The 22711-nt window shown below is 39.3% G+C and overlaps 1 protein-coding gene across 2 annotated transcripts in view; it reads left to right on the top strand.

Moving 5' to 3' along the window:
* Positions 1-531: 531 nt before the first annotated feature.
* LOC140493566 (bestrophin-4-like) overlaps positions 532-22711 on the top strand; it is a 44447-nt gene continuing 22267 nt past the window's right edge. The window contains exons 1-8 of one of the 2 annotated variants that reach the window (XM_072592131.1): positions 532-924; positions 4329-4488; positions 8758-8852; positions 12090-12323; positions 13364-13518; positions 19334-19411; positions 20460-20612; positions 22082-22162. In XM_072592131.1, the coding sequence (XP_072448232.1) occupies positions 4337-4488; positions 8758-8852; positions 12090-12323; positions 13364-13518; positions 19334-19411; positions 20460-20612; positions 22082-22162 (948 nt within the window). In that variant the 5' untranslated portion in view covers positions 532-924; positions 4329-4336. Of the gene's footprint in view, positions 925-4328; positions 4489-8757; positions 8853-11761; positions 11849-12089; positions 12324-13363; positions 13519-19333; positions 19412-20459; positions 20613-22081; positions 22163-22711 lie in introns of those variants that run through there. The other variant, XM_072592132.1, reaches the window with a different exon arrangement.

Raw genomic sequence — 22711 nt, 5'->3', positions numbered from 1 at the left:
TCGATGTATGAGAGTTTATTCCATCTGCCCAGCTCCATGTTTAAAATACAGCATGACAAATCATATGAAAGAAAAATCATATTTTTGTTTGGAAAAATAGTCTGAGAAAGTGATGAATACTGAACCTGCCTCTTAATGAACTGTTGGACTGGGTTGGAATCCTACCCAGTGGGACTAACTGGATTGCTCTTAAGAGAGAAAAGAGAAAATACCGTCCTTCTTTCTCAGAATGACACAATGATCCAAAGGCAAAACAAGGGGCGATTTGAAAAAAAGTAAAGAACAACGTGTGTTTGGGGCTATGACAGGGGAGCTTTCCAGGAAGTTTAGCTCAGTTGGTTCATGATAAGGAGGGAAGGAGCAGAAGCGAGACCTAGCAGCAAATGGATAAGCCATTTGTTGCTATTATCTTCCACTTAAGTCTGTGCTGATGGGCTTAAGGGAGTGAAAATTGTGTCCATACTAGGTATAAGGGAAGGGAATGTTTTTAATGGGAATTGGGGCATCAAAGGTAGGGGAGAGGCTGCAAAACTGTCATGACAAATAGAGCTAAAGGTTAGATATTTTGGATTTTAATAGTGCAAAATATGCAAAGAATTATGTTTTTAAGGTCTTATACCTTAACGGTCAAATATCAGTTTGGTCTTTTACAGTTTATACACTTAACCACCGAATGTTGTGAAATAGCAGTAAAAACCTAACAGAATGTTAGAGCAAGAGATTAATACATAAACAAAGCAGTGCTGTAAATCTGCAGATTAGCTGATCAAGTGACCACCACTACTTGAAAGGGTTTTCAAATTCCACGCACTTTTCTTTTGCCATATTACTACGCGCACACACAAAAAAATGAGCCTTCTGGAACCTTCCGACAGTCAGAACATGAACAGAAAGAAAACGGAGAGCCCATAGCCCTAACCTACAGTAAGTACCACTTGTAAAGTGACATCTAATTGTGTTAAAACTAATTAATATTAGCAGCATCTTCGCTCATGGTCTGTCCAGATAGCAAATCTGACTAAGTACAGTATATCTAAAGAAAGGTGTTCTATATCTGTTGTTTATCCTAAAATTGCAATGGTTTATCTCAGTTTTGAACTGTCAATGATTTGTGTCAGCTGGAATAGTAATTCTGCTTTCAGAAATCCAAGCCAGAAGAGAGAAGAACCACTTTACAAGAAGCAAATTATCCCAAAAAAGGCAAAAATTAATTCCCAAACAAAACATTCAAGGATCATGTGGATCAGAATCTGTTTCAAACTTGTCTAAATATGTACCCATGTAACACTGTGTTACATTCTTATAGACTTATTATGTTACAACCTGACTTCATTTACTATCACTATTGATATACTCTTATTCTATTCGTCTTATACTGTTACATTTCTGATGTGTTACAGTTTGATATTCCTCATGCTACTTACAATCTGTCTGTTACTATATGATGTTCAGATTTGTCACAGAATTGCACTTGATACTTTTACCATACCAAATAATTTTATAATTGCTTAGGTAATACTAAAATTTAATATTCCCCTAGAATTCAAACACATACATGACACTTTTCAAACTCAGCTACCAGAGCTCCACTATCCACAATCTAAATCCATCTATCCATAGAAACATACATTCATGTTGAAAAGAAAACTTTCATTCATAGCAGGCCTTTATGAACTCAAGATATCCTGAAGAACGTCATAGCCCAAGAAACATTGTGTGAAGTGTAATCAGTGTTTTAATGTAGAAACAGTGGCAGCCAGCTTCGGCACTGCAGGTCCTTCCAACAGCAATATACGGACTTTAAGTATCAGTTTGAGGATGACTGATGCCCAGTGACACTGAGATCTCTCAGGCTCTGCCACAAGAAACTGAGTTGTTTAACAGTCCACAGGTTAGATAGGGCTTTGGTTTAATCTCTCAAAGTTATTGTTTCTCCACGCTTGTCACTAATGTGGATGGTAAATATTGTAATTTTAAAACATGCCAGGCTGAATGCTCAGTCAGTTTAGAGTTAGCTGATATCAGATTGGGTGCTCATAGGTGCACTGGTCAATACCTTCTGCTGAATTAGTGTTAATTAGGCACGCCTCATGGCTGAATTGTACTTACAAAAAATGATGCAGTCAATTCTTAATCATGGCCAAATGCATCCCAAAATGAATCAATAGCTTCAGACCATAGTGTCATAGAGTCATACAGCATGGAAACAGACCCTTTGATCCATCTAATCCATTGTGACAATTATCCCCAAACTAAACTAGTCTTACCAAACTTGATTGAGTTTTTTGAAGAGGGAACAAAGGATTGATTAGGGCAGAGTGGTGGACGTGATCTATATGGACTTCAGTAAGGCTTTCAACAAGGTTCCTCATGGGAGACTGGTTAGCAAGGTTAGACCTCATGGAATACAGGGAGAACTAGCCACTTGGGCAGAGAACTGGCTCGAAGGTAGAAGACAGAGGGTGGTGGTGGAGGGTTACTTTTCAAACTGGAGGCCTCTGACCAGTGGTGTGCCGCAAGGATCGGTGCTGGGTCCACTACTTGTTGTCATTTATATAAATGATTTGGATGTGAACATAAGAGGTATAGTTAGTAAGTACACAGATGACACTAAAATTGGGTGTAGTGGACAGTGAAGAAGGTTACCTTAGAGTACAACGGGATCTTGAACAGATAGGCCAATGGGCAGGGGATTGGCAGATGGAGTTTAATTTAGATAAATGCGAGGTGCTGCATTTTGGAAAAGCAAATCAGAGCAGGATGTATGCACTCAATGACATGGTCCTGGGGCGTGTTGCTGAACAAAGAGACCTTGGAGTGCAGGTTCATAGTTCCTTGAACCTAGAGTCGCAGGGTAGATAGGATAGTGAAGGAGGCTATTGGTATGTTATCCTTTATTGGTCAGTGCATTGAGTATAGGAGTTAGGAGATCATGTTGTGGCTGTACAGGTTAGGCCACTATTGGAATATTGTGTGCAATTCTTGTCTTCTTCCTATCAGAAGGATGTTGTGAAACTTGAAAGGGTTCAGAAAAGCTTTACGAGGATGTTGCCAGGGTTGGAGGATTTGAGCTATAGGCTGGGGTTGTCTTCCCTAAGCATTGGAGGCTGAGAGGTGACCTTATAGAGGTATATAAAATCATGTGGGACATGAATAGTGTAAATGGACAAGGTCTTTTCCCTGGGGTCGTGGAGTCCAGAAGTAGAGGGCATAGGTTTATGGTGAGAACGTAAGATGTAAAAGGGACCTAAAGGGCAACTTTTTCACACAGAGGGTGGTGAGTGTATGGAATGAGCTGTCAGAGGAAGTGGTGGAGGCTGGTATAATTACAGCATTTAAAAGGCATCTGGATGATGTATGAATAGGATGGGTTTAGAAGGATATGGGGCAAGTGCTGGCGAATGGGACTAGATTTGGTTAGGATATCTGGTTGGCATGGACAAGTTGGACCGAAGGGTCTGTTTCCATGCTGTACATCTCCTTGACTCTCTATGACTCTACCTGCCTGTACTTGGCCCATATCTCTCCAAACATTCCTTATTAGTATACTTATCCAAATATCTTTTAAACATTGTACCTGCATCCACCACTTCCTCTAGAAGTTCATTCTACAAACAAACAACTCTCTGTGTGAACAAATTGCCCCTCATCTCTTTGTTAATCCTTGCTCCTCTCACCTTAAAAAAGTATGCCCTCTGTCTTAAAATCCCCAATCCCAGGGAAAATACCTAGGGTGTCATTCACTTTATCTATATCCCTCATGATTTTATAAACTTCTAAAAGGACACCCCTCAACCTTTTACGCTCTAGTGAAAGAAGTCCTATCTTTTGTAACCTCTCCTTATCAGTCAAACCTTACATTCCTGACAACATCCTGGTAAATCTTTTCTGAATCTCTCCAGCAAAATGATATCCTTCCTATAACAGGGCAACTAGAACTGTATGCAGTATTCCAGAAGAGGCCTCACCAATGTCCTGTACAACCTCAGCATGATGTCCCAACTCCTCTACTCAAAAATCTGAGCAATGAAGGCAAGCATGCTAAATGCCTCCTTAACTAACCTGTCTACCTGTGACGCAAATTTCAAAGAATTATGTATCTGAAATCCGAGGTGTCTCTTGGGTTCTACTTCATCACCAAAGGCCCTACTTTTAATTATATAATCCGTGCCCTTATTTGCTTTTTCAAAATGCAATACCTCATATTTATCCAAATTAAACTCCATCTGCCACTCGTCAGTCCATTGATTAAAAGGCGAGAAAAAGTGGTGACAAAGAAAATGTTGAAAAGTGTGCTACAACATTTGAAGTCATGTTTCTCCTTCTAGGCTGTGCTATGACCGTAACCTACACAAGCCGCGTGGCTAATGCCCGTCTGTGCGGCTTTTCCAAGTTGCTGCTACAATGGAAGGGGAGCATATACAAACTACTGTACAAAGAGTTCCTCATCTTTATGCTGCTTTATCTCACTCTCAGCAGCATTTACAGGTAAGAACAGTCTCTCACTAAAAAGAAGAACTGGGTTAGAGAGTGTGGGGTACAGTGATGGCAGATCATGTCAATGATATTCTGTAGTTTGTGTAGATCATTCTACACAATTTTCCTCTGCCCTCCCTTTTCTTGGTACTTGTTCCTCTTCTTTTCTCCTCATCTTCCCGTTTGCTTCAATCACTGGTACAAAATGAAGTGACAAAACAAAAAGAAAGACATCCATTTTCCTGACATCTTACCACCAGTCTTAGTGCTTCACGTGACAAATAGTTACTTACAAGCACAGTTACTGTCCTTCAAGGCCTCAAAATAGCAGTGAAGTGAATGACCCTTTTAAATGTGCTTTGTTGGTATTGGTTGAGGAGGACAAGTGTCCAAGTCACCTCTCTGCTCTTGTACAAATGACATTGCAGAATGTTTAATGAGTGGAGAATGCCACATCCATTGTTTATCACATCATGTGGAGGACCATAACCATGACCAGGCCCTCTCCCACACACACAATCTCTCTCTCTCTCTAACACACACACACAATACAGTTATTTCTATGTTGTAAATGCAAGTTTAAGCTTTGCCACAAACATTCCTGAAGAACTTTAAGAGGAGGGTGGAGGTGGAGCAGTTAACGATTTTGTCCATACAAGGCAATCATTCAAACCCTACATTGATGGCCTGTGAAATCAGGCTGAAATCTTGATTCAGCCAATGCATAAACACAAATCATGACTGATTAAATGTACTACTTTCTCAAAGCGAACATCTGAAGGCTTTCTGGGGTTGGATTTGCTTTGGTCTCTATTATGTCACTGATATACGCCAATTAAATAAAACCTTACCCATCCAAGATAGCATTTTTAACAGTTGCACCATCACCTTTACATCACAGTACCAGAAATCTTTGATCAGCACATAAATAGTAAGCAGTTAGTAAAAGGTGGGCTATTTCGGACAAACATTATATCACATGTTTAGAAGTACAAGACAAGGTTAGAATACATAATGAATATTTAGTGTCAGTATTGATTAGGGAAGGGGATATGATAGAATATCGTTAGAATCAGAGATGGCAGAAGTAATGGATTGGGTAAAAATTGATTGGAAGAATGTACTGGAATTGCAGGATATACTTAGGGTGGATGTCACCTGATCTGGATGGTTTTAGGAACAGTAATTGGGTGGGGGTGGGGGGATCAACAGGCACTTGGAGGAACTTGAATTAATTAAGGACAGCCAGCAGGTATTTGCATAAGGCAGACCATGTTTGACTAATCCAGTTGAATGGAGTAACAGAAAGATTGATGAAGGGAATATGTGAATGTTGTCTGTATAGATTTTAGAAAAAAGGAACAAATTACTAATCAAAAGTCTAATTAATAAAATTGAGGCTTATGGAATAGGAAGGGCAGTGTCAGTTTGGATTAAAAACATTGGCCTCTGTTTTACTAGAAACTACCAAAGTCCCATTTTTGGTAATTTTCGTGGGGATTTATCTCAGTGAGCTCGAACACATTTTCTCACGATAACTTCCCAAACTCTCATCATTACCATTGCACCACACCCCTATAGTGCCCTGCTCACCTTTCTCTCCCAAATACCACTAGTGGAAACATAAGAATTCCTGGCACCTGGCAGCATCCTGAAAGCCCAGCCATTCATCTAGTCAAATGCCGGCAATCTGCTATTGCCCCACGTTGTTCTTCTCAATTTCCCTGGACATGACATACAGAAGGATATTGGCACCATGCTTTGGCGATAGGGACCTGGAGGGTGATGGGTATGGTCACGGTAACTGGTGCTTACCTTGAAAGGTTACTGCCTGGTGTCCAGGATGGAGAACCAGGAGAGCTCGAGTCACCAGGATACCACTCTGACTTCCATGTCTTGAACTGTCAGCATTTGGTTTGGGAGAATGGGCAACTGCACATCAGTGAGGTGAGATGATGTGACCAGAAGATGGTGGGAACCTGGAACTCACTGTCCAAAAGGGTGGAAAAGGCAGAAACACTCAGAGGACATACTTGAATATCCATTTGCAAGGCTGAAGCATTCAAGGCCATGGGCTGAGTGCTGGAAATTGAAATTAGAATAATGAGGTGGATGTTTTCATTGGTATAGACTCAATGTGCCAAAAGGCTTTTATTCTGTGCTGTAGACCTCCATAACTCTACCCATGATCATACTGAGTGGCAGAGCAGCCTCAAAGGGCCAACTATCCTGCTCTTACTCCAGCTCCTAGTTTCTGTGTTGTTTTTTTTCTGTATTGGAACCTGGATTCTATATATAGAGGTATTAAGTACAAATAAAAATCAATGTTTTGCTGAATCTTTACAAATCCCGAGTGAGTCGCAGTTGGAATACAGCACCTACTTCTGGTCACTGTACTTTTGGAAGGATGCGACGATCTTTGAGAGGGTGCAGAGGGGTTTTACCAAAGCAGGACTAGTGCTGAGGGATTTTAGCTACAAGGTTAGATTGAAGCTGCACAGGAGATGTACAAAATAATGACAGGTTAAAAATGGCGGACAAAGAAAATCTGCCCCCATTAGCTGATGATACAAGAATGTGAGGTCAAAAAATTAAGATTTTGGGTAAGTGAAATAGGTGGTAATTTCTGATAGAGCTTTTTCACATGGTCAGTGGTAATGATTTAAAACTCAATGCCTGTTAGAATGCTTGAGTCAGAAACAATTAATGATTTCAAAAGAAAGTTGATTTGATGGAAATGAATTTGTATGGCTAGGAGGATACAAAGGGAAAGATTAGACTGCTCCACAGACAGCCAGCACAGACTTGATAAGATGAGTCAATCGTTTGTGTGCCAAATGATTCTCTATGAAACTTTAATCTCCTTCTTGTTCATTCCTGCTGACACAGTGGAAATCAAGACTCATCGCATCACCGCTTAGTGTCAGTAGTGCAGAAATATTTCGAATCAGAATTGAGGAGGTGTAACCGTCAGGAAATAATAAGCAGGCTGAGGATATGAAAAAGACTAAGATGTAAATGAACTGGGCCTAAATAAATGACAACCATTATTATCAGAGGAATTACTTTGCACAAGAGTGAGGAAAATGTGGAACTTGCTGCCACATAGAAAAGTTAAAAATTGCAGAATGACAGAATGAAGGAGGAGGAAGCCATTCAGCACATTGTTCCTAAACGATGGATAACATTGATGCATGCAGAGAGAGCCTAATTCAATTAAGAGGCAACACAGGGCCAGAGAGATTTGAGAGCAGGAAGGAAATTGAAAACTCTTATGGAATGTAAACACTAGAATCATTTGTGAGAAGTTACATAATTCTCTCCTGTAGATTCCATGACTAGAATCTTATTAGGGTGTGAGCAACATGGGCTATGATGAGATGTGTGCACAAGTTCAACTAGAACAATTTTGACCTCAAGGTCATCATGCTCCACCTTTTCTTCTTTTCACAAGTGACATAGGTTTTGTTTGGCAAGGCTGAGATGCCAAATTACACTCATTAATGCTTGCTAAATGTTTTATTAACACTACACCTCACTTCAATAGTATCAGACTCTCTTCTGTCTGCATGACGGGCTGTTCCCTCACACCCTAGAGATGACACTGACCTAGGTGGTGATCTCAAGCCAGACTGGTAGGACCTCCAGGTTTCTGTTGGAGAATCACAGGTCCACACCCCCCCCCCCCACCACCCCACTTCTCTGACATCTTATACAAACATTCTTAGTCGTGCAGGGGCTGCATCGGAATGCTAGTGCTCATCTGCATGTTTTGCAGAGTTTTAAAGACAGAACAGGCACAAGGGCTGCCAATCTTTTGGCAGATATCCATGGTGGCAAATTGTACTGGGAAAGTTTTTTTTTGTGGTAAGACACACCATGGAGTGGGGTAGATAATTGATGAGCTAAGTTCAGTAAAATAGGATGAGAAAGTTTGGTAGGCCTTGCAGCGAGAAACTCCAAAAAACCCAACACAACTTGAACTTATCCAAAAAAGCATAAAATTCAGCCGTTTATGATTTCCTCGCATGATATGAAAACTGGAATTCATTACCTCCTGTCTTTCCTCTCTCTCTGTCTCTCTAGACAACCTTTAAAATCCAAGCTAGGCGGCAAGTAGCCAGTACTAACTGATATATCTACTCTTTCCAAGTCTACTTGTTCAAGACTGTATATTTTGGCTGATCATTTGGTTTCACTAAAATACAATATAAAATGAGCAAGTTGTGAGTTCTGCTTCGCAGTTTTGTTATTTTGAACTTATTCCTGGAATATGTGCAGGTTTATGCTGGAAGAGAGCCAAAAACGTTTCTTCGAGAAAATGGCCATCAACTGTAACAATTATGCTGACCTAATCCCAATGTCATTTGTGCTCGGTAAGAATTCCATTCGTTATCAGCCTGTTCTCTTGATCTTCCCTGCACTTGTAAATTAAGGTATGAAATTTTTTGGCAGAGTATGCATTCAGATCATTTGCCCTAAATATGTTCTCAGTATAACACTTTTCATGTGGGGGACCTCAATTCAACATCATTAGACACATTGTGTGGTCTTACAGCAAGCCACCAACAATAACCTATTTAGCAAAACAGAGACTCGCACTCCATCTGCACAGGCATTTGAACTACTGCAAAATTGGCTGGGATCTGTCTTAGACAACTCTGGGAATATTTGAAGTGAATGGTGGCCTGTTTTTGATAAAAAGAAGTTTCCTACACCTTTCTCAGAGCACTATGGGTAAATTCTTTGGCCATTATTGCAGTCTGTGCTTCCATATCCTGAAAAGCCCAACCAGCAGCCACCCTAAAAAGATCCCTAAACCTTCTGAAGTATAGACTCTCTTGGAATCAGAGGAAGTTGGAGCGGTACACTGAGCTCCACAAAACACCTGTAGCTGCTTCTGGCCAACTCACTGGTCCAGTTGTGTCTTATGGCAAATCTTGTCCCCAGAACAGGCAAAGGTTTCATCTTACTATGCAAATATATTTTGATTAGAGATCCTTATCAATGATGGTAGCAGACAGGTGATACAGATGGCAATATTTTAAGGACTCCCTATGTTTCAATATTATATGTTATCTCTTGAGGTAGAGAAATAATGCTGAGATAGGAACATAGGAATAGGAGTAAGCCATTTCGCCATTCAAAGCTGTTCCACCATTTAAGGAGCTCACAGTGGATCTGTGACTTAACTGCTGCACTTTGCCTGTGTCATTTAATTCTTTCTTCAAAATCCACGTCCTCTACAAGATAGAAGGATAGGGCTGCAGATGCATATGAGCATCACAAATTCCCCTCCAAGCTATACACCATCTTGATTTGGAACTGTATTACCATTCCTTCTGTTGCTGGGTCAAAATCCTGGAACTCTCTTCCTAACAGCGCCTACCTGTCATACACTATCATACAATGATTCAAGAATGCAGCTCACCACCGCCTTCTTCTGAGCAATTTGGAAAAGGCAATAAATACTGACCTAGCCAGCACCATTAACATACCCCAAAAAGAAAACACCTTTGGATAACAAACTTTGGCAATCTGTTTAAAATTAACAAGAGATCTCACATTAATTGCTAGTTATGGAAGAGAACTCCAAATTTTTATCACCCATTTTGTGTTGACGTATTTCCTAAGTTCACTCCAGAAAAGTCTGGCTCTAATGTTGAGACTATACCCCAAAAATTCTACGTCCCACAGCCAGCAGAAACAGTTTCTCTCTAATTATTCTATCTGTTTCACTTATAATCTTAAAGACTTTCATCAAATCACACTTAACCTTCTGAATATTGGGGATGTAAAATCTTAGTTTATGTAACCTTTCTTTAAATTTAACATTTAGCAACCAGACATAATTCTGATAAATATATTCTGTACTCCCTCCAAGTCCAAGGTATCCTTCCTCAGGTGTGGTGCCCACAATGGGTCACAGTACTCCCGGTGTGATCTAATCAGGACTGTGTACAGATAAAGCATGATTTCTACCCTCTCATATTCTAAACCTCTAGATGTCAAGGTCAGTATTCTATCAGTCTTTTGATTACTTTCTCTACCTACTCATGACGTTTTATTGATCAATGCACCTAAACAATAACATAATCCCAAAATGTGTGTTGAACCTCCATTGATTCGGCTTTTCAGCATTTAGAACATCACCTGTTCTGACTCTTTTAGATTTAATGTGGGTGACTTTGGGATTCATTTGCTACAATTTTGTCTATTCAGTTAATCCATCAATATTACTTGACAATTTTATGCCACCGTCTGCAAAATCTCTGCACAATTGACAGATCTGAAAATTTGGATATCCCACTTTCTGCCCCTTCATCTAAGTCAGTTATACATATGGTCGATGATTGAGGCTGCAACACAGATTCTTAAGGGACACCAGTAGTCACATCCTGCCAATTAGAGTGTCTTCCTATTATTCCCATTCTGTCTGTCCCACCATTGAACTAATTCAGTAGAGTGTCAATTTTTTTGCATTCAATTCCCTGGGTTTCAAGTTTGCTAGTTTCTTAAGAGAAACTTTCTCGAATGCTCGCTGGAAGTCCAGATGAACTAGCATAAACTCACATCTCTCTGTCATCATTCCAGTCACCTCTTCAAAAAAATCAATCCTTTACAAGTTTGTACAAGCTCCCTCTGATCACCTGGAAGTTTTAGGGTGTTTCATCACCCTGTCCTTTAATTATAGGGTCGACCAATTTCCTGACATCTGATGTTGGGTTAACTGGTTTCCAATCTGAAGAAATGTTTTCAAACTGAAGAAACTTTGGAAGATCATAATTTGATCACATTTAATGTTCTTACCTACCTCTTTTAAAACCCAGAGCTGGAAACTATCAAACCCTAAGTACTTGTCACACTTTAGTAGCATTAATTTATCCCTGACTACTATTTTGATTTTAATGAATTTCTGTCCCAATTATTCAATGCATTCACAATTTCCTTTTATTTCTTTGAGAATGTTATCAGATGTCAAGATACTCATAAGATTCATGATCTCTCATTTTCTGAATATAATTTTAAATTGTGCGTTGAAAAATTGAAAAGCCCAAATGGCTATTTGCTGCTCAACTGTATTAGAATAAATAATTATTCACATTGCTGGTCAGTTCCAGAGTAACATTGCTTTGCGCATCTACCTTTCCACATCATGATGTGACAACTGTCTGATTTTAAGTGCTGGTAAAAAAATAATGTCTTGCAGTTTGTATGTTTGTAGCTTTCTGAGGGCTTTGTTTTCACATCCATTATATACCACAAGCAGACAAAAGAAAATAGTTTGTGACCTGCCAATGTTGCTCAATATTTCCATTCCCAATCTATTGGAAAGCAAGCCATATAAACCAGCTTGAAAATTCCAACCCAGGTCAGTCCTCCTTGTTTTGACAGAAACATTATATCTTTTCACTTTGGGATAATTTTCCAAACCTTCTTATGAGCTGTCTCCCTCTATATGACTGTATAACCAGTATTTCCCCTTTGTCCTTGTTCCCAATCGAGATTTTTATCTGCAATATGTTACAAGACAGGATTTATATCAGATGATAGCCAGTCTACCACTAGACTTTACTTTGCTATTCACTGTGATGATATATATCTTTCCTTAGGTTTCTATGTGAGTCTAGTTGTGTCTCGCTGGTGGAACCAGTACCAGAGCATGCCATGGTTGGACCGCCTAATGTGCACTGTTTCCTGTCATGTCCAAGGCACGGATGAGTACGGCAGAATACTGCGGAGAACATTGATGCGCTATGCCAACCTGGCCTCCATCCTCACCTTCCGCTCAGTCAGCACCGCTGTCTACAAACGCTTTCCAACCATGAGGCACATGATGGAAGCAGGTGAGCAAACACTACAGTGGCTAACCATGAAGAACCCAGGGCCAGAGCCCCCAGTCCAGGCACAGCTCCACATACATCTGAGGAATAGGGGAAGAAATAAGTAAGAGGTTGGGGAATCAGGATGGGAGTGGAGGATGTGTGGGGATTGGAGGTTGAGCAGGTGGAAGTAGAAGTGCGAAGGGAAATGCGAAGTGAGTGGGGAGATATCTGACACAAAAATAGAAACCAGAAGAGGATTGGAAAAGAAAAAAACAAGGTAAAAGCAAATCAGCACAGCGAGCTGGAATGGCTGATGAGGGAGTATCAGATAGGAGCAAGACAGATTGTACAGATGAGAATCAGTCCTTTGTGTATCCTCAGTCCAGGAGACTTTAGCAGCAGTCAGCCAAGCATCTGCTGTCTCAGCTGCAGAAATGTCAGCTCAGGAAGATAAAGGAGGTGGGTAAAACTAGAAAAAAGGGAAACACTGCCACAGAAAGACAGGAAGAAGTCTCTATCCAACTGAGCTTTAAGCCATACAGATCACAGGGTATCATGCTCATTCCCTGACCTATTCTGGTCTGCGTTGGAGCAGCAGCTGTGGACATAGTTGATCTTAGAACCCCTGAGTTACACAGGAGACAGGTCAACTGAAATTTTCACGAATCATAATCATTCAACAACCCATGTTGCAATTGTTTCTGTTAGTGTTGAATGAGAACAGGAGTGAGTTTTGTTTGTGGTGTCCCAGTAGTGAAGTATTTTAAAGATACTCACCACCTCGGTTCCCAAATTTAACATTAGCACTTGATGAGTCACTTTAAGGCAGCCAGCCTTCAACTTGAATTTATGCCTCCAGGAAAGGAGCAAGTATAACTGGATAGAATTGTTTGCCAGGCTTTGCACTTTTGAGCTCACCAGTGTTTAATTTCCATCCCCAACAAAATGAGAAATAATGGAATATTTCCCATAAATCCCAGACATGGAGTACACCAACTATATAATAAATGAAAAAGCAATTTCCTCACCTTGTCCTTTGTCTGTCATCTTTGTGTTTCCAGGTTTTATGACTCCAGATGAGCACAAGAAGTTTGAGAGCCTGAATTCTCCTCACAATAAATTCTGGGTTCCCTGTGTGTGGTTCGTCAACCTTGCGGTGAAAGCAAGGCAGGAAGACCGAATCAGTGACTATGTGTCTCTGGCCCATATCTTCAGAGTGAGTATCTTCACCCTGTTGCAACCTTTTCCCTTCCTTCGGACACATCTGACACCTGCCAGCACCTTCCTTGGGTGAAATCATATCCCGAATGATTTTTTTTACAACTCCGCTATTTTTAACTTTCAGAGAAGTGAGTGGGAATAAGGGAGTAATAGATAAAATGTGAACGCTTAAAGTGAAGGGAAATTATACAGGAAATTTATCACAGACACATGGGCTCAGATGGATACCAGCTGAAATATTAGCAATATTTTCCACTACCGGCTGAAAGACTCATTGAGAAAATGAGTTTTGGCATCTCACCCAGTTTCTCATGAGTGTAGACACCTTACTATAACATTAGTACAAAAGTAACCATCTCACTTAGGTTGGAGGATGGGCTCAAGTGTGCACTGAAGATCACGGAGTAGACCTTGCCCTGAACAGAGATTATCTTGGTGTCCTGGCCTCACTATTGGCAGCTACTGAGGCAATCAGTCAGGTTACAACAGATTGAATAAGTGGGGCAGCCCACCAGCTCCAGCACCGGCAGCTCAGGCTGCTCATTCTGACCCTAACAAATTACACACTTACTTTGCCTATTCTGAACTCAAAATAGCCATTGGGTTCCTACTTGCACCATCGGGCCTTAATTATGAGCCTACTTTCTCAGTCAGGGGACTGTTCAGTGATCGACCTTTGGGTACATGATCTTAGCAATGGCGACAATTGCCATTGTGGATGATTTAGGCCAAAGAAATGAAAATTCAGCCAAAGAATTTCAAGTAACATGTCCCTAGGCACTTTGTAGTGCTCCTCTGATGTACATAAACATGGCCCAGATTGACCAACTCATTCTTTCCTAAGGGCAAGCAGTTCTTAGATGCTTAGAGTCGCCATCATGCTTTCTTTTTAATCTGCTCTTAAATGGGTTACACAGAAATTTCTAAAATGTAAATCACAGATCATAAATCTAATTTATAATGCAGAAGTTTAATTTTTACCCAACTCTGAATTATTGTCGCCTATGATTCCATATCTGCAATCCTTATTCTTATCCCTCTGATCTATCCTGTAGCAAAAAAAAATGACAATCGAACCTTTGAGTCAAACTCAAATCTTTAGGTTTGAATCGTACCCAATAAGAAATATTCGCAACCATTACTGGTTCTGCATAACATATCTATTTACCTGTCTGTCCATCTACCCATCATTTATATGTTGGTTTCTTTAAAATCAGCTTCCACCAGTTTTCAGGAATAATTCATAGATTTTGTTTTATCATTTGTTTAATCAGTTTTGAGCAGGGAAAAAAATACTTGAACATATTCCTTAATGCTTTTATTGCCAAAAATCAGGTCTCAGAGTTAAACACACATTGCTTACTTAGGATGCATGTTGAACAATATCAATCAGGGCTATAGCAACTCTAACAAGCTGGATACACTAAATTATGAGCACAGTTCAAGTAGACTTTTGAACTGACATTCAGACTTTGGAAATATTTACACATCATGATGGCAGCAATGTGCAACATTAAACATTGATTTTCTGACAACATTTTTGGCACGTACCGCAAGTCAAATACAATGAATTTATTTTACTGCTTAAATATCTTGGCAGTATTTTGCTTTTATGAATATTTATATAACATTACTTCTACTATCATTGAATTATTAGAATGATGCAACACGGAAGGGAGCCATTTAGTGTATTGTGTCCGTGATAGTTCTTTGAAAAGTCCTCAAATAGTCCCATTGTCTTAACGATCCCTTGGCCCTTTTATTATTTCAAATATTTATTCAATTCCGTTGTAAAGTTAGTGTTGAATATGCTTCCAGTAATCTTTCAGGCAATGCAGTCCAGATCAGTTCATTGCTGCCTGTGTTTTTTCCTACATCTCTTGGTCTTTTTGCAATTATTACAAATCTGTGTACTCTGCTTACTAACCCTACTGCCACAGGACTTTACCTTCATTTGCTCTGACTTTGAGTACTTTTATAAGTTTTCTCTTAACTTGCTCTGCTCTTAGGAGACCAAACTCCAGTTTCTCCAGTGCCCCCATATGTACTGAAGTCTTGGATTCCAGATGTTCTTCCAGCATAGGACTAGTTAGCACAGTTGCCTGAATAACTAACTGTGGTTCAGAATAAAGTCAACAGTTTCGGTTTAATACCTGATCCAGCTAATGTACTTTTCAAACTTGCCTCTTTTCTCCTGGATGTGGAAAGCAATGGAAAATTACCACTGCCAAAAAAAACTGCCGAGAAAACAGTTGAGAGTGAACAACAGCAGACAATGAGCCAAGGTCACCTTCAGCTAGAGCACACATAAGGTTCTAGGAAATCTCTTCAGCACACATTCCAAGGCCTTGACTGTAAGGTGTGGTGGCGAAAATTATTCTGCACTGCTCCAGCTGTGGGCGAATCAGTTTTTCGTGACATTGACCAAAATTTCCTTGTTTTTGTGTTTTGTGTCTGTTTATAAATTCATGAACGGCCTTTGCAACTTACTTTTGCTACGTTCAAGGATTTTTGTTCTGACAACTTCTCAGTGCACCATTTAGATTACATTACTTCTCCTCACACTTCCTACCAAATGTGATCATTTCACACTTCTCTATATTAAATATCATCTGCCATTTCATCAGCCGATGAAAGTCTGTCACTATACAGCCTTGTCAGTATTTATTATTATTACCTCTGAGTTTTACATCATCCACAAACCTTCAGCTCAGGTCATTAATACATATCAAAAAGAATAATGGTCCAGCAACAATACTGCATTAATAATAAAAGCTGATAAAGCTGAAAAAAACTCAGCAGGCAGACAATATCCGTGCAGAGAAATAGAATTAACTTGTTAATTTTAAATCTGAGCTAAGATAAATTTTTGTTAAACAAAAATATTGAGGAATATAGATCAAAGGCTGGTCTAAGGAGTTAGGCCATAGATTAGCCATTGATCTCATTGAATAGTGGAACAGACACAAGGGATGAATGGCCTTTTCTTGTTCCTATATACTTATGTTCCTAGATTAACAACAGTTCAGAAGAATTGGTAAAAAGGCACTCCACTGACAGCATGAAAGTGACTGGCATTCTATTCTCCCACACTCCAAATTAACTTGTCCAAGATTAACGTGTCTCAAACCTTTCCCCTGGCTAATCTTAGGCTGACCAACCCATACTGACTGGTTTGCTAATACTCACATAAACAAATATTGCTGGAGAAATTCAGCAGATCTAACAGTGTCTGCAGAAAGCATGCTGAGAAAATGTTTCGAGGCCAGTGACCTTTTTTTCAGAACTGAACTTGCAATTCTAAATATTTATTCTAAATCTCCGTTTTCTTTTTACGTTTAAACTCAATTGCTTTATTCACCCTTGGGTTTGCAATTTTGGATGCCATTTCTTCCTCCCTTTCTCATCCCCCGTAGGAACGTGCATCCATTCTGAACCTGTACCATCTTCTCTTTAAAGGCTTTCTATTTCCCATTTCATGTTTTACCTGTCAACTTTTAATTCTATTCAATCTGGGCCAAATCCCTTTTCAACCAACCGAAATTAGCCCTTCACCAGGTGAATATAATACCATTTTATCTTTCCATGTCCTTCATTATAACTACTTTAAATTGCATGATATTGTGATCCTTGTTTTCCAAGTGCTGTCCCATTGGAACTTTGCCACTTCAATCACCAAAATTATATTCAGCACTGTTTCCTTCCTTATTGGCCTAGTTAAATATTAGTCAAGAATGTTTTCCTGTTTACCTTATAGAAATTCGTCCCCATCTTTGCTTTATATATCTTTAGCTTTCTAGTCTAGTATAATTGCTGTGCCCCTATTATTGTTGCTTCAAGGTTATTGCAACTTTCTCAAATTTGTCTGCATAGTTACTCCATCATCTCCTTCCCACAATTTAGTGTCTCACAGCATATACCCCATAGTATAATTGCTCATCTATTGTTCCATCATTCTAGCCAAATAGATTACTTCTCTGAACCTCAAATACATCCTTCCTTGCTGTTTTTGTCACAGTGTATTTGATAAGTACTACTAGCCTCCTCCATTTTGCCTTTACTATCTTTCCTTCATACACAGGAATATTCATTGCACTTTTCTTGCCCTGTTTAAGTTAAGTCTTTGTAATTGTCACTCTATCCCATATGGCTAGTTGTCCCAGCAATTCACCAATTTCTTTCACTCACATGCACTCAAACCCACAATAGCCTAACCTCATTTCCCCCAATCTCTTCCCTCCCATTTCTGAACTCCTCTTTATACTGATGTTTCTCATTCTGAGATCTCTCAACATCCTGTATCTACTCCATTATGTTTCATCCTGGTACTCCCCTGCCAAATTTAAATCTCCATCCTAGTCAATCTCCCACAGAGATCCAAAGTTCCGATTGATTTCTGCACATGTGCCATGTACAGGTCTTTCTGCCCCAGAACAGGCCCCGAAGCCTCAAGAATCTTCAGATCTCTATTTTGTGCTATTTCCCAATCACATGTCATTCTTTCCTAACTGACTGCTCTTAAACTCACTAATATACAATACTGTAATTCAGAGATTACTAACTTTGAGGTACAGTGCTTTAACTTCCACCTTAGATCCTGAAACAAATAATTATGGCACCTCAATTCTTTTACATCCGTAATGTGATGGCCTATGAATTTTTAACCATTGCTATTTGCCATTGAAGCTTTATTGTACCTCATAAGTTCTGTCATTGGTTTGTTTGCAATTGAATGTTGTTCAAAATAAAAACTGGCTTTGTTTTTTCTGAGTTCATCCTGCACTTTTCAGCTACGTTTGTTCTTGAATTTGAGCCAGCTTAAATTTTTGATCAAAACAAGCATTAAAAATCCTTATCTACATCAGTAAAAATCTGATGAGTACTCCGACTTTCTGTAACATTTTCCCGAGATGGCTGCCTCTCTCGCATTCTGATTAATGCAGCTATGGAATTTTAACCTAACGCTCAGCAGGAATTTAACACAATCAGGTCAGCTGCCTGTTTTAAAATCCTGCCACATTTTATTTTCAATTACTTCTGGTGGGGTGTGAAAAACACACTTGATGCCATCAGTTTCTTGCCGAATTGGTTAGGTTAAAATGATCGCCTTTCCCTGCCCAATGATTCAAAGATGATGTTGCTTTTATGCTTCCCTTTGGACCTCTCAATGTGTTCTTCAGTTGAGTACTGCCATATGCCTCAGGGAATTTGGGCTTGTGGCCATGAACAAGCCTTTGGTGCCATACTGTTAGCCCAAATGTTATACCTCAGCTTTATTTTGCATGAACCTCAGATTCCCAAGCTCAAAAGTCAAATTCTGAAGTTTCAACACTCTATCCCAAACCTGCATCTGTGGCCATTGATAGGAATCAGATTTCAGAACCTCAGCACATTTTAGAGGGACTTCATCAGTTTGCAGTGAGGGAGAGATGGAAGGAGGGATTTGTTACAAAAGGAGTGATTGATTGTGGTGTAATCCAACTACAGGTAAACTCTAGTTATGATACAACAAGTAAATTGAGTAGGTTACCTAACATCAAATCGGGAAATTCTGTATCTTAAAGAGTGAGCAACATCGAAATCAAATCAGATCTCAGTTCCGTTCACAGCAAACTAAAAGGATGTGATGACGCAGGGTGAGCAGGCGTTGCAAAAAGGAACAGCATGATCCGTATTCTAAGGACCACTTTGTAACTACTCATCAGATGAAGGAAGAATGCAATGGAACCATACATGTTGCAATGTTCTTATTTTGGAAATTGAGAAGTGGGGATAGGTTCACTGTACATCTAACTGTGTTATTCCTACAGGAGGTGAATAACTTGCGCAGCCAGTGTGAGAAGCTATACAGTTACGACTGGATCAGTGTCCCACTTGTTTACACACAGGTAAGATTCACAGATTTGGGTGAATTAGAGCTGCTTTGGGCAGATACACCAGTCCACACATAAAGAGTGTAACTGAGGCTGACAGATTGGGCAGGTTTACTGTTTTGTCTCACTTTTGATAATTCTAACAAGAAGGAAAAATACTTCCTGCTGTTGCTTCTGAGGATTTGTAGCTACGATTTGATATCAGCACAAGCACAGGTAAGTTGTGGTGTAATGGTAATATCTGTAGATTATGTTCTGGAGAGACAGGTTCAAATCCCTTAACAGCAGATGTCAATGTTTGTTTTAAAAAGTTGGTTACATGTAACCACTATCAATTATTGTTAAAATCCCTCCCGGCCACCAATATCCTTTAGGGAAGAAAATTTGCCAAGCTTACATAATCTAGTCTACATGTGACCCCAGACCCACAGCCATGTGGTTGAATCTTTGAGCAGTTGATGATAAATGCTGGCTTGGCCAGAGTAGCTTGTATCTCAGGAATGAATAAAAACAATGTCAGCCTGACAGCACTTTACCCTTCCTTGAAAGATAAACAGCTGTAATGCAAAAGATGAAGTAGTCGTTTTGATTTTAGGAAATCTACATCTGCATCTTAATAGTTTAAAATAAAGTTAGATACTTAAGCAGGTTTAACCTGAGTAGCTCTAAATCAAACTGGACAGGATTTTACAACTCACTGATATATTTAAGACCGACATGATTAAAAATTTGAATGCTTATTAATTCTCCATGCAATGTAGACTGCACATCATCATAACTATTAATAGTGTCAACAGCAAAACCTGATAACTCCAAATTAGCAAAGGAGATGTATAGGGCAGATTGATTCTGCTCTTGGTTAAAGCAATATATTTGTTAGACTATTCTTAGTTGCTGGAAAAGCTGTGTATGATTCTTGTTCACAAACAATCATAAATTAAAACTTCCATGAAGTAATTTCATGATTGATTTGTAAAATAAAAAAGACAACAGGCTCTGATTCTAGCTGTAATGATGGATCTAAATTGCATTCATCTTCCTATTTGTGTTTATTATATCCCAGGTTGTGACTATTGCTGTTTACAGCTTCTTTCTGGCCTGCCTAATTGGTCGGCAGTTTCTCGATCCAAGTCAGGGTTACGCAGGCCATGAGCTTGACCTCTACATCCCCGTCTTCACCTTGTTGCAGTTTTTCTTCTATGCTGGTTGGCTTAAGGTAATGTCTCAAACTGGATGCAATATGAAATAATTAACAGGTGTGTAATCTTGAGTGAATATTTAGTGGATGTCAGAGAATGAGAGGCCTTCTCAGAAACCCTGTTAGCAAATCCTCAGATGAATGGTTGATAAATGCACCACACTGAGCTGGACTGAGTCAAACAGGTAAGCCTGAGGTTCCGAATCCAACCTGTACTACATTAGGGAATCTCATCCAGAATAGCAGTCATAACACAACATCTCCACACTCCTGTGCAAAGGATAGAAGTAGAGACAAGAGCAGAAACAAAATTCAGCCAGGGTTGCCATAGTGATTCATGCTGGAAAGTACATGCCTCGGGCCAATAAATGAGAATACTTTTATGCCTTATTATGTTTGATTTCCTATTGATAACATTTCTTCAGATTGACACATGAAGAATAGCTGAGGTACCCTAGGTACTTGTATAGCAAAGTAGATGAGGAAAGAAATAAACTAAATCAAACTTTCTTTATAATGGTGTAAAAATGTCCCCTCTAATTTACTCCAACGGACTTGAGTTGTAAATATTGATCAGGAGTGAAAATACATTATTGCATAAAAATAACTGATCATGTAAATGGGCCTGAACTCCAGCAACCACAAGATTCCATAATCACTGGTTTGTATTCAGTTCATTGGTACTTTTATAACCAGACACACAGTGAGGCTCCCCAGTGCATTATGGTTCCAGACAAGACATGCCAAACTGTTAAGTTCTGACTTCTTTATTCATCCATTCCCTGGGTTGGATGTAACAAGGTTAATTTTAAAAGGGTCCTTTCCTTTGTGAATACCTTTCTCCCAGATCAAACTAAATTTATGTTTTAAAAGGAACCAATTTAATCAAATCAAGCCTTTTAAAATTAACATATAGGGAGTTTGTTAATTACTCCACATGGGAAGAAATACTAATGTCACACACAGATTAGAAATAAGATGAGTATTACATCAAATCAGTTGTAATGACACTTTGATCTTTTACTTATAAATTCTGTATCCTATGTATCCTGCCCCATTAGCCATCTGATGAAGGAGTAACGCTCCGAAAGCTTATACTTTCAAACAAATCATTCTGATGTGTTGCATCAGTATTTTATCCCATGTGTAGTAATTAACAAACTTTCTATGTGTTAATTTAAAAAGGCCTGATTAAATTGGTTCCTTTTAAAACATAAATTTAGTTTGATCTGGGAGAAAGATATTCACAAGGCAAGGGATCCTATTTAAATTAACCTTGTTGTATCCAAAAGTGTGAGGTCATGCACTTTGGTAGAAAGAATTAAACTCCAGCTGTGAATTTCTGGCAGATCAATAATCCACATCTTCAGACAAGCAGGAGAGGAATTGAAAATATGGCCAGTCTTTCCTGTATATTGAGTACATGTAAAAGGGAAAGCAGGAAAAATAAGGCCAGTCTCACTATTAACATGATTGAATCTTCATAGGTGGCTGAGCAACTGATTAACCCTTTTGGTGAGGACGATGATGACTTTGAGGCGAATTGGCTCATTGACAGAAATTTCCAGGTAATTAATAAACTGTCATAGTGACTACTGTTCAGAAACTGGAAGATTAAACAACCTTCATAGTCCTGTCAGTAAAGGGGAAGTTTCAGAAAAGTCAACCATTTGTAATGATTATAGCATTCTGTTTGTGAACATATAATACAGAGTAATAACTAGGAGAAAGTGCCTGCAATACTGAGAATACCACCACCTGCAAGTTCTCTCCCAAATCACATATCATTCTGTCCTGGAGTGATATCATTATGCCCTCACTGTCGCTGGTTCAAAATTCTGAAACTGCCTTCTTAACCAAACAGTTAGAAGACCTACCCTCTGTCGACTGCAGCACTTCCAGAAAGTTATTATCCACCACTTTCAAAGTCGTTTTGATTGGCCACTTTCAAGGCCAATATAGACTGGCTTAGCCAATGGCATCTACCTGCAATGACAGAATACCAATAAACAGGTGAATTATGAGTTATTGACCATCACTTTCAAAGTTCTTTTGATTGGACTGGAGATGCTGATGAAAGGCTTTTGCCCAAAACGTCAATTTTCCTAGCTCCTCGG

This window comes from Chiloscyllium punctatum, chromosome 22 (genome assembly GCF_047496795.1).
Source record: "Chiloscyllium punctatum isolate Juve2018m chromosome 22, sChiPun1.3, whole genome shotgun sequence".
Classification (NCBI taxonomy): Eukaryota; Metazoa; Chordata; class Chondrichthyes; order Orectolobiformes; family Hemiscylliidae; genus Chiloscyllium; species Chiloscyllium punctatum.
The sequence above is the reverse complement of the archived record's forward strand: the minus strand, read 5'-3'. Positions and strand labels throughout refer to the sequence as shown.